This window comes from Arachis duranensis, chromosome 3 (assembly GCF_000817695.3).
Source record: "Arachis duranensis cultivar V14167 chromosome 3, aradu.V14167.gnm2.J7QH, whole genome shotgun sequence".
Lineage (NCBI taxonomy): Eukaryota > Viridiplantae > Streptophyta > Magnoliopsida > Fabales > Fabaceae > Arachis > Arachis duranensis.
Window position 1 is genome coordinate 134699602 of NC_029774.3, and position 16234 is coordinate 134715835.

Below are 16234 nucleotides of genomic sequence, written 5' to 3' on the forward strand. Positions count from 1 at the left end.
TATTAATGTACTAGACGGTACAATAATGGTACACACTACACAATGTTAAAAGAATAATGAATTAATTCATATACAGGCCAAAATTAAAAGAAAAAAAATAATTCACACACAATATTTGACATTATTATTGTTAGTGTTTTTTATTTTTGATATATTAGATTAATAATAGTTTTTTTTTGGATTATAAATGATTGGGATATTAATTTTAAATATGGAATAATTTAATTTAAAGTGTAAAAATCGAACCTTCTGGTTTGTAAGAAGTACAGAAATTGAATATCAAATTAGATCTTTTAATTTCTATTTTAAAAATTAAAAAAATTTAAAAGTACAGAAATTAAATCTTCTAATTTTAATTTCTTCTATAATTTCAAAAAATATAAAAATTATAATATTAAAATATATTATTCATATCATTTTTATAAAAAAAAAGCCTATTATTAGAATAGGATATCTAAGGCCTCATCAATAATAATCCAAGGCCCAAACCTTGCCCTTTAAATAACAAAGATGATTAAGATGGATGTGGGGATATATATCATAAATATCTTGTGGGCTATTACGTTTTTGATGGGTGTCTTGCAATTTCTTTCTCTCTGTTGGTGCCCAAATTAAAACTTTTGGAGAATCTATCACCCAAATATATATTAGTTCTTCTACACGAATTTCGAATATGTAAAATATTACTAATATAATAATATATATTCGATTTAACAAAACATAAATTTGTTAAACTACTACATTATTTGATCTGCTACCATCAAAGGCTGCGAGAATTGAACCGAATAATAAACAGGTAACTAGTTTAATAATTAGTAGTTTAATTAAAATTTAATTGATTTAATTAAATATAAAATAAAAATTAATATTTTATCCCAAAAAAATATTAACAAACAAGTTTTTAACTAATAAAAAATATTACTCATCACAAATCATAATTGTCATTAAGTGTTTTAATATTTCTATTATAAATAGGTAATTTAAAGTCCCTATCTTTAAAAGTATCATACAAAAAATCGTATTTAAAAAATCAATTACAATATCAGGCATATATATTCACATTAACTTTCATATTTCCTCCATCTAATAAAATAAAATAAAAATCAAGAAGAACCCAAAATTAACACTTAACAACATATATCTTTATTGAATGAAATAAATTTTACTATTTTACTCACCTTTAGGATATAAAAGCATATAGCATTATCAGTGTATGTCAAATTTTCAATTCTTTCATTATTACTTAACTTTTGATGTATAATTGGTTTTTTCTCCTTAAATTAATTTGTTCAAAAAAGTTCTAATTCCTCTCACATCGAAATAAAGAAAATGTTTAATGAAAAAGATGAATTGTTATATTTTGTAAATTAGAAGTATTTCCACCATTTTATCACTCAATGTTTAAAAAACCTTTAGAGTAAATTGAACTTAGAGATAAAATAACTTACCAGGTTCAAATTTCTTTGTCGTTCTTAAAGCATTTTTTTTCCACTTGTTTTACGACATCGATACAATTGTATTTCATACATTGTAGCAACGTAACTAATCATAACAAAAGTGTTTTAACATCATATAAATTAAGTAAAGACCTCAAATATTTGGTTTTTTAATGAAACCTTCACTATCTAAAAAAATTGTATTAAAAAAGTAAGCCACTGAATGGAGATTACGTTTCAAAAATGTATCCCAATGCATTTTCAAGGTAATTGTATAAGGCGTGTGTATGCAACTTTTCGATTTCTAAATATTTTTTTGATAGCATTTTTTACTCTTTGTATATTTTCATACATATATTTCAAAGAGGATTTTTTTTATCAACATCAACAATTCTTAACAACTTAATAAGAGGACTAACAATTTTCACAACAGTGACATAATCTTGTCAAAACTTATTTAAGACAATTGAACTAACAATCTTCAATTCATATTTTTTGCTAATTTATGAGAAATGAAAAATTTGTCCACCAGTAATGCTTACAAATCTTTCTTATGATCATATATATTTTTTAAAGTAATGAAAATAATGATAAAATATGTGACTCTTAGTCGAACAATTTCTTTCCAACTTTGTATTTTTTTTAAGTCAAGACAAGAAGATCATATATATGATTATAAACAAACACAATCACTTTTGAAACATCGAAGGTAAGGTCAGCTATGTGAGAAATACTTGCTATATCTTTTAAAATAAAATTGATGTAATTGGCAGTACAATAGTAACGAATCTAAAAAATTTTAATAGTAGAGACAAAATATATATAATATGATAATAATTTTTATAATTATACTGTGTTATTATAAAATATGATTATTCTTAGAATTATCTAACTAATAAAAAAATAAAAAAATAATAATAAATTATTTAAATCATCATTTATTGTCAATATAATTAAATGTCTCTTCTTTATATATGTTACTAAATAATTATTTAAATATTTATCTTCTATATAATTACGAAATAAATTCTTTATGATATTTATAGTGAAAAGAATTCTTTCAAATTATATTGTTGATATAAATGAAACTAAAACTAACTTTAAAAAAACAGAAATACCAATGAGTAAGCAATATCTTTTTGAATATCTACTAATTTCTAAAATATTTTTCTATTAATAAAAAAATAAATTTATAAATTTAAAAGTATAATATAAAATTATAAATCTAAAAGATACAGCATTTGATAGTAGTATAATATTTATTTTATTATAAAAAACAGTTAACAAACAAAAGACCACCTGCATGACTACATCACAATTCACAAAATCAAAATCAATTTCTTATTATTAGTTAGGATAGAATCAAATTTATTAAATTATATATCAATATATATTTCTACATCACAACTACATCAACAACAACCATCAATAATGAACCAATGTCCAACTACATCGGTACATCACAAATTCAAAAATTAAAATTAATTTTTTATTATTAATTAAAATAAAATCAAATTTATTAAACAAAATATTAAATCTAAGCAAGTAGATCAATGAATATTACCACTTTGTAGAAGTCCAAAACTTCAAAAACAACGACAAAAATAAGAGTTAAAACTTAAAAGAAAGCGATGTTGAGAAGAAATGCAGGCAGTTTAAAAAAAATTAAAATAAAAAAATTAAAGATGAGAATTGAACAAAGAAAAGCACAACACAATAATCCAAAGTTAAAAATTTAGATCTTTGAATAATTACTAATTATATATGATGATAATATGTTTTTATCAATTTTTTTAAATTTAATAACATAATTATATTTAATTTAAGATAACTCAACATAATTTTATATATTAGTAAAGTCAAATCTAATAAAGTAATTATCATAATAATTTAACATAGTAGGTCAAAATTAATGATACAATGGGACAAATTAACAATATTATTAGGAACTACTCAAAAATTTTATAAATCTTACTGAGAGCATTTGTCCTTGCTGTCTATTGAATGAATCTATTTCTATAGCACAGAGATCAAAAAATATTTGAATACTTTTTATGAATAAAATTTTTAGTAGATATATAATTCACAGCATCAGCATTAACTACATGTACAATGTTATTAGGTTTAATTCACTCAATAATATCAACAAACAAATTAAACATGATATCAACATTTTTTATCATATCAAAAATATCATTAGATTTAATAAATGACATACGAACAAGACAATAAAATAAAAAAATTAATTAAAGTTTGTTGTCTTTGATCAGTTCAACTACTTACCATCAGTGTACAACCAGTCGTGTTTTTCCATAAGCTCATATAGTTTTTAATAAGCAATTGACACTTTTTTTTTAAGATTGGCCAATAAATAAACTTCTATTTCATCATATGACAATCCTTTAAAACTAGGTTCAATTTTAACAATATCATCCAAATTCGGTTGAAAATAAAGTGGTTGAATTTTATTAAATGAAATTACGTGCATCAATAAAAGTCTTAATTTAGCTTTATGCACAATTAATTTATAATTAAGACACTTTTCAAGATCAATTAAAATCCTAAAATAATTCTTTTCTTAAATTAACTTTCAATTGGTGTAGTATCTATAGTTCTTCTCTCTTTTTTTTTATCTCCTATTGTTGCAGAAGCTAGAGGTTGTACAAGGTTAAGAGAGTTACACTCTCCTTGTGCTTTTATTTTCACATTATAACAATCATGGACAAATTTTTTTTTTTGTCTTACCTTTTTTCATTTTTTTCCAAAAGTCTTTTAAATTGAAATTCAATATCTTTAGTCATTCTGTTACATACTTTAATTTATTTAAAAATTTTTGTAGGATGATATTTTATTCTATGTATTTCTTTTTCATTATAAGTATTTATACAAAAAATACATGTATATTATACTTTGTGATGTTTGTTATACTTTGCAGTGAAATATTGTCAAATTAGATCAAATTTTCTTCAAGAAAAATCTGTTTGAAATTTTTGGACAACATATCTTGTGGCTATTGATCATTTTGTGATTGTTCCATCTTCAACATACAGCCAAAAATATTAATCATCAACAAAATTAATTCAACAAAAAATTTAACAGAATCATTCGATTCAACCATTATTTCATAAAATTAGCAACTCAGAATAAGCAAAAAATTAATAAAAAACGATGAGAAGAGGGTTGAACCAACTTTCACAGGCGACCACAGAACCCACTGTCTGATCTCCGCCAGTAAGGACAATACCCTTTACTGAAGAAAAAGAGTTCGACGATAACTTTAAAATGGGATAATAATTAGGTTCCAAAAAGAGTTAGATTTGAGCCAGACATAAAATTTGTTTGAATAAGTGACATAAAAATCCAACTATAAACTAATTCAATTTTAATTGATTTTGTTGGTCTTATAAAAAACCAAATTAAATTAAGAAGAATGTTAGAGAGCCAGCAATTTTGATGTTTTGTAACTATCAATTGACCATCAATATTATTTTTAATTGTGTGAAATTACATCTAATGATAAAAGATTACTTACTTTTATTTGATGATTAAGTACTGGTCAGAAAACACAAAAATTAGTGGCATCTAGACTTTTCCTTAAATTAAACGGAATATTTTATGTATAATTGATTTGAATGATTTTTTGTTTCCAAAGAACCGAACTAAACCGCAAACCGAACCCTCCTAATTAACAGCAGAAGCACACGAAGTGAGAGAGGCATTCATCCAGTCGGGTGTTTTGTCATGGAGCCAGTTGAGCAATGGGCAACCCCGTTATCTGCTCGTGTTGCCGCCGCTGATGCGTTTTATCTTCTCACTCACGGTAACTCCTCTATTTCTGTTCATAATCTTTGGATTATATTTTCATTCTTTAACACGTACTTGCCTACCATTTTTTCTTTCACTTTCATGTTTCGCATTTCGTTTTCATTCTATTTGAATTTGGGTTTTATTAGGGTTTAGGGTTTCTTTTTCTCTTTACCCCGTCGTAAATTTCCCCTTTTTATACCCATTTGCGACATTTAACGCTGATAATTACACTTGTTGTCTATCCTTCTTCTTTATCAGAATACAGTTCCTGTCAACTGTAGCTGCTTTACATAAGCACAAATATTGTGAGTCAGTATATATACTGCAAAATTATTTGGAAAGATATAGCTACTGAATGCTGATAGAGCCTTACTTGGAAACTATTGCTTTTGCATAATTGTTAGAATTCCAAATCAGAGTTTGATTTTTTAGGTTTATCAATCATTGGAACCTGAAAATGTCACTTCTTATCCCTTCATCCGCTGCAGTCCCTTTACAAATTTCTCAATGGAAGACTTGTAATGTAAACTCCCAGCATAAAATTGCATATATTTCCTTCACCCCTTTTTGGAATAGACCGGTTCCAAATAGTAAAACCAGACATTTATATACAAACCGTAGAATTGAACCAAATGTGCTGCATAAGTATACTGCTAAATGCAAGGGACTTGATGATTTTGAGTCATTTATTGATGAGTCCATGGATTGGGATGACGATGATGATGATGAAGTTGAATCTACTGGGTCCCCATGGGAAGGTGCTGTTATATATAAGAGAAACGCATCAATTTCACATGTGGAATACTGCACTACCTTGGAGAGTCTAGGTCTAGGAAATCTTTCCACAGATTTATCGAAAAATAGGGCTTCTGTCATGGGATTGCGGGTCACAAAAGCCGTGAAGGACTATCCTAATGGAACTCCTGTTCAGATCTCAATAGATGTGGTCAGGAAGAAGAAAAAATTGAGGCTTGATGGGATCATAAAAACTGTCATTGGTCTTCTTTGCAGTAGGTACTACCCTCGTGACTTTTCTCATTAACATGTCTGAAATTTTCTTTGCATTCATTATGATGTGGTTTAATCTGTGCTTCTATATAGTGAAATTATAACAACATAGTAATTGTTATCCTGATCATGGTTTATAATTTGTTTAACTCCATCTAAGTATGCCATAGAAGATGAACCTGTTGAGACAATTTTGCTTAAACAAAGTAATTGATTGCTATATGCAGCTGGCCAAGCTAGTTTGCATAAGATTTGCAGGCCAGTAAGTTTAATCAGCTGCTAGATTCAAAGAGGACGCTGTTACCAGCTCTTTACTGCTAAAGTCTGCGTGGTACAAGATAGATTGCTCCTTATTTAAAAGGAAAAAAGGCAATAATGGCAACATAAGTATCTTATTTGTTTATTTATTATTATATATATTTTTTTGAGGGATTTTCTAAGTGTATCTTTATATATTATTCTGTTTGTTTTATAAAGATTTAAGTGTGGGAGGTAAGTGCCAACGAGCGATATCTCAAATGGCATATTCTCCCTATACTCACCTAGAGGTTGTGTGTTCGAGTCTCATTGCTAACTTTGGAAAAAAAAGTGTGGGAGGTAAGCAAAAAATGGATAGCGCAGAAGTTGATGTATCCTCTCCTCTCCACTATTATTGATTGAGCTAACTACTGAAATAGAACAGGTTCTAGGTGACTACTAAGGTAGTAGAATCCTTTTCCAAGCATTAATAATACCATATCATCACAGATGGTACCATCTTTCCCCTCATCATTAACAGAACAGAACAAATATGATTGGTGTATTTTGTGAAAAATATTTTTTTGTATTGCCTAATAAGCATTCCTTTATCCATCTCGGTTGTTTTTATTGTTATTTTTAATTTTAACAACTTTGTTTCAATATCATTCTCTGTTGAAGGTGTGGTATGCCATCTGCTGAGAGTGTATTTTCCGAGTTCTCTCTTTTACTCACTGAAGAACCCATTGAAGAACCAGAGACTATTGATCTGGGTGTTATTTATGGGGAAGACATATATACAACCTTTGGAAACAGTGGTGAGGGCAACGGGGATGACGATGAGGACAATGATGCACTAATCGATTTGGATGATAGGCTGCATTTTCCCCTGGAAGACAAAGAAATTGACATTTCAAAGAACATAAGAGACAGGGTGCATCTTGAGATTACCATGAATTCAGTTTGTGATCCGTGGTGCAAAGGCATTTGCATGAAATGTGGCCAAAACTTCAACATCAACAGTTGTAATTGTAACCAGGAGGAAGTGAAAGACAAAAAAGGCTTTGGCCCTCTTGGAAATTTAAAAGAGCAGATGCATTTGTAACATATATACGAGTTCTTAGGATTTGCTCATTAGGCTGAACCATGATGCCTATTTTTATGTACTCTCAGTTTTTGTATATAGTTAACCTTTACGATAAATTTTATCATTTTGGGGATCCAAAATTTATTTGGTCTTTGCTAAGTATATTAGTTCAGTGACTATTAATTTTCTTTTTGGATAAATTAGTCCCAAAGAAAAGATTTAAAAAAGATGTTCAATTAATCAATTCTGTTTCACTATCAATTTTTTTCTCTCTTTAAGTGAAAAACTGTTAATGATATGATGTAAATGTCTATTTTCACTTGCTATTTTAATTATTTACATTTGTTGTTTTTTTTAAATTTAGAAATGTTTTATTTTTGAATTTTGGTATTCTTAATATCTTTTTATTTTTTTTTATTGAAATACTAAATGAAGTAAAAGATAAATTCTGTTGATGTTTTCAGATATTAAAATCTTATTCTTATCCCTTCGTTTTTTAATTTATTACTCGTGATTAGTAGTAGCCAGCCTAGTAGGGCTGTAGGGAGAGCCAAGGGGGAAGGGGCAAAAATGCTGGCTATTCATTCAACATCTTCCACGTGCGTTAAAGAATCCGCTGAAGTAACAAATTCCCATATTTTGTGGTCAACAACAACCCACCCGACACTGAATATTTGTGGAGATATTAAAATTCTCTGATATATGCTCAGTTAGAAATTATTTTTTTTTTTCACTTGAGTCTGGCAGATCCAACAAAAAAATTTATACATGGCTTCCATTGTACTGGTAGTGGAAAAATTTTTAAAATAACCTATGCTATGCACCTTTTCTTCATTTTAATTGACATGATTTTCCTTTTGAATCTTGGTGTTAATTTTAAGTTGTTGAAGTGACTATGAAACAATGGAATATCAAATTAAAAAATTAATTGGAATGTGAAATATTTCAACAGCATAAAAGCCAAAAGAAAAAATTGTTCATAGCATTCACACTATAATTTTTTTTTAAAAATAACACAAATTAATAATAAAAAACAAAAAAATAAAACTTTATTTTAGGAAAAAAATTTAGAGGAGGACAAATAGAAAGATGAACAGAGATGAAGATGGAGGAACAGGCTCCCTTGCGACATGGCAGAAACACAAGTCGCAGATCTAGAGATTTGGAAAAAAGAAAAAGACAGAGACCCAATCTGCTGGAGAGTATGAGGAGGAAGTGAGGTAGTGGTAATGAGACACTTCAGTAAGACGTTCGTTGTTCATGAAAAGAGAAGAAACAGAAGTTCAAATGGGAAGAAGGGAGGGGAGAAGAGATTCTGCTTGGTTGGTCACGAAGAGAGAACAGACGAAAATTGAAATGGAGAGAAAAAAGAAGAGTAAAATTGTTAAAATCAGTGTCTCAATATTAATTTTGTGTCCCAACTTATTAGAGGTACACTGAATATATGTAATTTGTGTCAATTTGTGCACCAAGGTAATTGTGTGTCTCAACAACCAAACAAAAGAAAACGTGTGTCAACATGTCTCTGTCTTGTATAAACGCACCCACTAACCAAACTCTACCTTAATTCCCCTCCTATACATCTTCTGATCATAGTTTTTATCAGATTCCACCTCTTAAATTTTATTTCATGATCAGTTTTCCCTTTAAAATCATTTTGGATGTTTTCACAAGAGGCTCTAGCATTAGATTTTGCAACTTCTCATTCTCTCTCTCTCCCTAACCCAAGCAACATAACGCACAAAAGAGACCATAAAGTGAAAAAACTACTAAAGTAGTATATTGAGTACCAAGAATTCTAAGGTTTTTTCTCAAGACATAACCTGAGCTAATCATACAACTTACAACACTAATAGTTACCAAAAGGTACAGCAACTTTTGTGGTGCACTTGAATGCCATAATGCTTCTGTTGTTTGAAGTACTCTGTCACTCTATCCGTCTACCTCTTTACCCCATTGTGCTTAACTGCTTATGCCAATCACCTTGTAACTAACACCCCAATTTTTATTATTACTACTATTTGCTATTTTAAAATTGTAAGTTAAATTCTTTGGCTAAGCAACCAAATAATATTCCCTCTTTAATCTCATACAGGATATAGACCAAACAAAAATCTGCCAGAACAGAATTCAAACTCCAAATGAAAAATTTCCTTCATTTTTTTGGCTAAATTTACAATGTACAAGTTTTCGGATATCACAATAAATAGACAAAAAAATTGGAGGAAAAATTAGCAAAATGGGAATGTGGAAAGAGAAGAAAAAATAGGGATTTTGATTGGTTCATCTGACACTGGAAGCAACAGTGTGAGCCCACCATCTGAGGCTATCTTTGATGTCAGTTTCATTGTTTACAGCAGGGAACTTCCAATTCATCAATGGATTCTCTTTCTCTTTCTTTTTCTTATCATAAAAATAAACCTCCCATGCTTCTGAAAGATAAGGCCTTTGAACCATTGATTCATCAGAATCTGAGCTTTCTTTCTTCCCTAACCTCTGCAACCCAGGAATGATTGAAGCCAAGGTTGAGTCTTTGTCCTCTTCTGAGAAAACAAAACCCAAATCCATGAACCCTTTTAGCTCCTCAAACTCAAGGTCTGACAAACTCTTTGTTTCCCTCCTCCTCTTCTTCTTCATGTTCTTCTCAGGTACCAACACTACTGTCTCATGCGGAGGGTTCTGATGAGGTTCTTCTTCTGAGTCTGTGGCTTCTTTTCCTGAGAGAATGGTTTGGAGCTTTGAGGGGATCATAAGGACGGAATCTGGTGACATAGATTCGTGCTTGAAGCTTGTTGCTTCCACGGATTGGTCACTCATCGACCTGCTATGAGTACTTGTTTGGATCCGAGCAAGCTTTGACGCTGACTCTGATATTTCTTCTTCTTCTTCTCCTCTAACCTTACAATCTAGATTTTCTGCAGAACTTGTTGCTTTTGGTGGGATTATTGTTGAGCTTTTCATCAGTACATTGAGCTCAAACCAGCAAGAATCAAAGAGGTTCAAGACAGCAGCAGCTTCTGTTTCCATCAACGGCGGCTTTGGAAAACAAATCAAAATGAAAACCCTGTGAATCAGAATAATTATTGAGTGCAGACAAGGAAGAAATTACCTACATAATGCTCATACCTATATATATATATACTCTGCTTTATGACCTTTTTGCCCTTCCTGTTACCTGATTATTTACACGTTTTTGCATTTGAGGGCTCTTGGTATATATTTTATATTAATAAAATAATATATTAATATATATTGGTTTGTTGAAGTGTTGAACTTTTTCTTTCGCTTGTTATTTTTTATGTGGGAGAGAGAGAAGTGTATAACAAGAAGTTGTGAACAGAAGTGTGTTTCACATTGGTATGGGATGTACAAATCGGATGCACCGATTTGTTTGTTTTATTTTTTTTCAAACAAACAATCACAAATCGGACGGTCCGATTTGTGAATTAAAAAAAAAATTTTTAATGTTAAAATTAGACCGTCCGATTTTTATTTTAAAAAATAAAAAAATAAAAAATACAAAATGGACCCTCCGATTTGTAGTTTATTTTTTTCTCCAAACAAATCGGACCGTCCGATTTGAATAAAACAACATATCAAAAAAAACACCCAATCTTCCAATAATAATGTATTACACATATATTTAAACAATATACAAAAAAATTAGCCTTTTTCTTTCTATTTTTGCGATTGGAAGTTTTGTTTTTTGTTCTTGAAGAAAAAAAGGACACGTGTTAATTTTTTTTCAATTAATATTCTGAACTGCATTTACATCATTTTTGTTTCACTTAAAAAATGATATTTTATAATATTATTAATTAAAAAAAAAGTGAGAAAAGTCCATATGTTTTTTGAGGTGGGTTCATCAATCATGATGAATCAAAAGGTGGCAAATGCGAAATGGTTGATTGAGGTGAATGAACACTGAATTGACTGAAATTCTATGGATGCTACTAGATAAAGCTGGATATAATATTTGGCGGATAGTTCATATCACCACTTATCATTGACTAACATAATATGATTTGAATAGTAAAATCATCAAAATAATTTACTAATTCAAAATTATAATTAAATCAAAATTAATTAGCTTTAGATTAAAAAAAAGATGCCCTCTTTTGGATCTTAATTGGTCTATGAAATCTTGTGTGCTGAGTGTGCTGGTTGGAACTCTTTCTTGTTTGATTGATGATTACACCAAGCGGTTCTGATGTAAAATTAATGGCTTTATTATTTGTATAGTATTGACAATAATAGCAATAATTAGTTGCTTCCAAATTACACAAAGCTTGGATAGATCCCTATGTCATTGTGGTAATGCGGTTGGCAATTTCCTTTCAGAACAGCATCTTTAAGGCCACTGAGTGTTTGAATTTTTTCAAATATAAATTTATTTAATGCAGTGCCCGGTGATATTTGAACTTCATACGCATGTTAATTTCCATTTCTTCCTGCATTTTATATTGGGTGTAATTAATGTCTTATCTAATTATTAGGTTGGGCCATGGATTATTGGACTGCGACTCACTCCACGGTAGTTACAACAGTTTACGTTAAAATATGATGCACGTGATAGCGCAACAATAGGATAATTATAAATGTATGTCAACCTAATTATATAATTATAAATGTCTTTTGCTGACATGTGTGAACAAGATTATAAAGACAATATAATACACAAGCATTTATTTTCTTAATTTTGTATTCTCTTTAATTCTTTTTCCCTTTTGAATAATTTTCCTCAGGTGTTTCTGTAATGTTTTAATGCCTTTTTTCTTGGATTTTTTTCCCCTGCTTTTGTGTCTTTCTGTGCACGTTTAATGTGTCTCTAATTCAAGATTGATTAATAGTTGTGCTGATATTTTATTAATACTTTCGTGTTTGAGCCTCACAAAGAATTTTTTATAAGAAAAAATCAAAAGTGTTCACCTCTTTATAATTCTTCATCTTATTAAGTATTAATATTAAAGTTCAAAATGTTGATACTTAAAACCAGCGGAAGAAAAAATGTGTGTTGTGAACGTATCTCAACTATTCATTGGCCAATAATGACCAACTAACACCTAACATTTGTGTTAGCTATTATTTAATTGTGTTTAGCTAAGAATATTTATCAAGGTTTTTAATAAAACATATTTTGTTGAGAAATAATTAAAAGTTTTTAGATTTTTCAATACATCTATAAAATATTTATCGAAAAAAAAATTTAATAACCTTTGATAGAAATATGATAAATAAAATTATATTTAATTTTACATAAATAATAGTCGAAACACCTTTGATTTGACATAAAAATAAATTAAAATAAAATTGGTATAGACTATAGACACGGATCGTCTCCTGACACAATTTTGTTGGTTGAAGTCAAAATTGCGGCTCAATTTTATGATTATAGAAGTATTGTGTGTGATCCTTTTGGATGTGGATTCATAGGATACAAGATAAATTTGTGGGATAGTCTTTTGTGAATGTTAGGATGTAGAACTCGAATTTGCGAGTTATTTAATTTAAAAATTTTGCTGAACAAATTATATAGTTGGATTTGAATTAGAAAAATTTGAATTTTGAAAAGAGAAAATCGGATCCTCTATATTTTTTGTAGGTAAAAATTTGGACCGTTTGTTTAGCTAAAAAAATTTGCATGGTCTAAGTTCTTTTACTCTAACACCACACGACTGTGAAGCACCAATATTTTTTATATCCCAATTTAATTTCATTGTTACTTCCATATTCAAATTAAAAAATACAAAATTGCGTCTGGGTCATACCTGAAAACCGAGTTCATAAGCGTAATCGATTAAATAATTTGACATACTTTTCTTTTAATATTTAACTTAAGCATGTAGTAATGAGAGGGGAAAAGGAGAAAAAATATTATATTATATTATATTATATTATATTATATTATATTATATTATAAGAGTTCCTATCCTCGTGGAGAATATTCTGTTTGATGAAATCTGGATGTTGACTGGGCAGTAGGCACTTGCTGAATGCGGATTCCACCTAAGTTTAAAGGGATACTGTTAAATAAGCCTAATTCTACACGTGCATCACGTGCTTCCCATACGGTACCATATGGATTGATGGCTTTTTGCCATTTCTTTTTATCCCATGTCATCCTTATTTTGATATTCTTGAGTGATGACTATGTCAAAGGAGACGAATTACGAACCAATTGTGTTTTCTTCTATTTTGGATGGTGATGAGCTTGAGTTATGATGTGTTTGGATGTTAGCTGTCGTTATTAAATATGATTTAAGTTTTATTTAAATATTATGTGATGTGATGAAAATTTTTAAATTAATTATTTTTAGAATTAAATTTGAATTGTGTAAATAGTTGGTATTAATATGTATAAATGATGTGTTGTGTAAATTAACGATTAAGTTGAAAATTGTATGAATTTATATGTTTGGTGGGTTGAAAAATTTGATAAATTAAATAATAATTATTAGTTTGTAGAATATGTATCGAAATTGTGAATTTGGAACAGAGATTAAAAAAGATAAAAATAATAAGTGATGATTGAATTGTGTGATAATGTATGAAATTAAATGAAGAATTGGTATAAAATATATGAGAATTTGATTGATTGATGAAATAATAAAAATGAGGTTTTTGAAATGTAAAATGGATATATTTGAGTTAGAATGTGTAGAAGGAAAAAATTTGAAATTGGTTGTGTGTGAATAACATCTTCATATTTTATATTTTAATAAAAATAAAATACGAAGATGTTATTAATGTATGTAATATGCCACGTGTGATATATGATTATATGATATGTCGCGTGGCATACTTCCGTCACATTTTTTCTCACAAAATTTCTTTGAAAGTGTCAAACTAAATTAGAGACTATGAAAAAGGAAATGAATTTTACAGTCAATAACTGCAAGAAAGATTAAAAGAGAACGGCAACACCTTGGAGAAATTGATATGCGCTGGATAATTGGGTGAAGCCCAATTGAAAACCCACCCCTTTTTTGGGCTTATGTTTTATAAATCCATTAAAATAGATTAAATTCGTAGGATTAATCCACTACGAACTTTTAGTCTTTTACCTTTAAAATTAGATCTATTCAAATTTCAGGTTAAAAGGCCAGTTTGCTGACTTTGCAGATTAAACAGAAACACGTTTTTTTTTTTTTTTTGTATTTCTAAAAAGAGAGCACTTCGTTAACAAAATTTTTATAATCCAACCTGAAAACTCAACTCATCAACTAAAAGTCTCTGTTTATTTAAGATTTTTTTACTTGAAAATAATAATTGTCTAAATTATTTTGTTTCAAAAATAAAAATAAAAAGACCAACTCGTATAACATATCAGATTAATTATAAATGGTTATGGTCTAAAAATTGTGGTCCGTAAACAAACAAAAAATAAATAAGCCTATTCATATAACCCACAAATTTAAACGGATTAGACCTAAATAAATCGGACTAATTTATTGACCACAACAGAAAATAAATTATCTTAATTATTTTTTTAATCGAGAGTATAAAGTACAAATCATATACTTTTTTTTCATAAATTTTTAGTTCTATTTAAAAAATACATAATAAAAAATTATATTTTACCCCCTTGAGAAACAAATTGTGAGGATCAGTTATTATTATATTTCTGACACGATTTGCGTGTTGTACATGCAATCATGCATACAGGGTGCTTGTTTCCATTTCAAATTTCTTGAACACTTTTAATTTAATTTATAGAAGTTTAGATGATTTCAGCCAGAGTCAGGTCAAGGCAACACTTAAAAGAGATAATTATAAACCCTATATACTAAAGAAGTTCTCACAAAGACAGAAAAAACTCGAACTCACATTATTTTGAAATATGTTCTAAACCTTTATCACATTTACCAATAATTCTTATCATTTTATACATTGATGAAACTCAAAAGATATAAAGATGACGAATTACCAATAAATATCACAGACTTTTTAGAGAACCAGAGGAGTATTCTTTTGCCAAAAGAAGCTAAAGATAAAAAGAAAAGTAAAGGAAAAAAATGACGAGAAACATTTTTCCCTACTAGTTGATATTTTTGCAAAGACAGTGGTAATGATGACGGTTGGCAAAAATAATGTGCAACTAACCTATATATGATATTTTATTTTTGCATAATTATTGGGAACTAGCCTACAAATAATTGTGCACCGAACCTAAACTGTATATGTAGACATCATATCATAACACAATTAAAAGCCATGCATCGTGTATAATACTGTAATTAATTATAACTCCTCAGCAGTCATTGCGTGACCAAAGTCCACACAAAAATGACAGCGACAAAAGCATATGTTTCACACCATGCCTTATGATGTGAACATGTTATAACTTATTAGCAATAAGCAATATATACATAGCTTTATGTTGATATAATGTGAGGGAGAATTGCGGGGCAAATCTTCTTTGGCAGTGAGCTAAGCTTCTGAGCCTAACTACTTGAATGACAAGATGATGTTGAATTGCCAACAGCCAAAGAAGTCATTGCCCAGTAATGTGCCCACACATGACTTCACCTGTGTGATCTTTCTTGTTGTTGACCAATAATATGGGGGTGTCCCTTGTTTATATATAACGCACTGGATGATGTAACTAACTCAGAAATGAATACATATACATATGCACTAGCCAAAGGATATTCCAAGC

At 29.1% G+C, this 16234-nt stretch overlaps 2 protein-coding genes across 2 annotated transcripts; one reads left to right on the top strand and one right to left on the bottom strand.

Moving 5' to 3' along the window:
• Positions 1–5106: 5106 nt before the first annotated feature.
• On the top strand, positions 5107–7715 carry LOC107482225 (large ribosomal RNA subunit accumulation protein YCED homolog 1, chloroplastic). The gene is made up of 3 exons (XM_016102643.3): positions 5107–5256; positions 5502–6257; positions 7170–7715. Exons 2-3 carry the CDS (start codon positions 5701–5703, stop codon positions 7591–7593), a joined length of 981 nt encoding a protein of 326 aa, XP_015958129.1. The 5' UTR covers positions 5107–5256; positions 5502–5700; the 3' UTR covers positions 7594–7715.
• Positions 7716–9704: 1989 nt separating this feature from the next.
• LOC107482223 (uncharacterized) lies at positions 9705–10685 on the bottom strand. Its single transcript, XM_016102642.3, has one exon. It carries the CDS (start codon positions 10600–10602, stop codon positions 9859–9861), a length of 744 nt encoding a protein of 247 aa, XP_015958128.1. The 5' UTR covers positions 10603–10685; the 3' UTR covers positions 9705–9858.
• Positions 10686–16234: the final 5549 nt, after the last annotated feature.

Excerpts from the sequence above, each read along its gene's own strand:
- LOC107482223 (XM_016102642.3), bottom strand. The coding sequence starts at position 10,602 with ATGGAAACAGAAGCTGCTGCTGTCTTGAACCTCTTTGATTCTTGCTGG.
- LOC107482225 (XM_016102643.3), top strand. The coding sequence starts at position 5,701 with ATGTCACTTCTTATCCCTTCATCCGCTGCAGTCCCTTTACAAATTTCT. Across the intron at positions 6,258-7,169 it reads ATTGGTCTTCTTTGCAGTAG|GTGTGGTATGCCATCTGCTG; the intron begins GTACTACCCTCG and ends TCTCTGTTGAAG.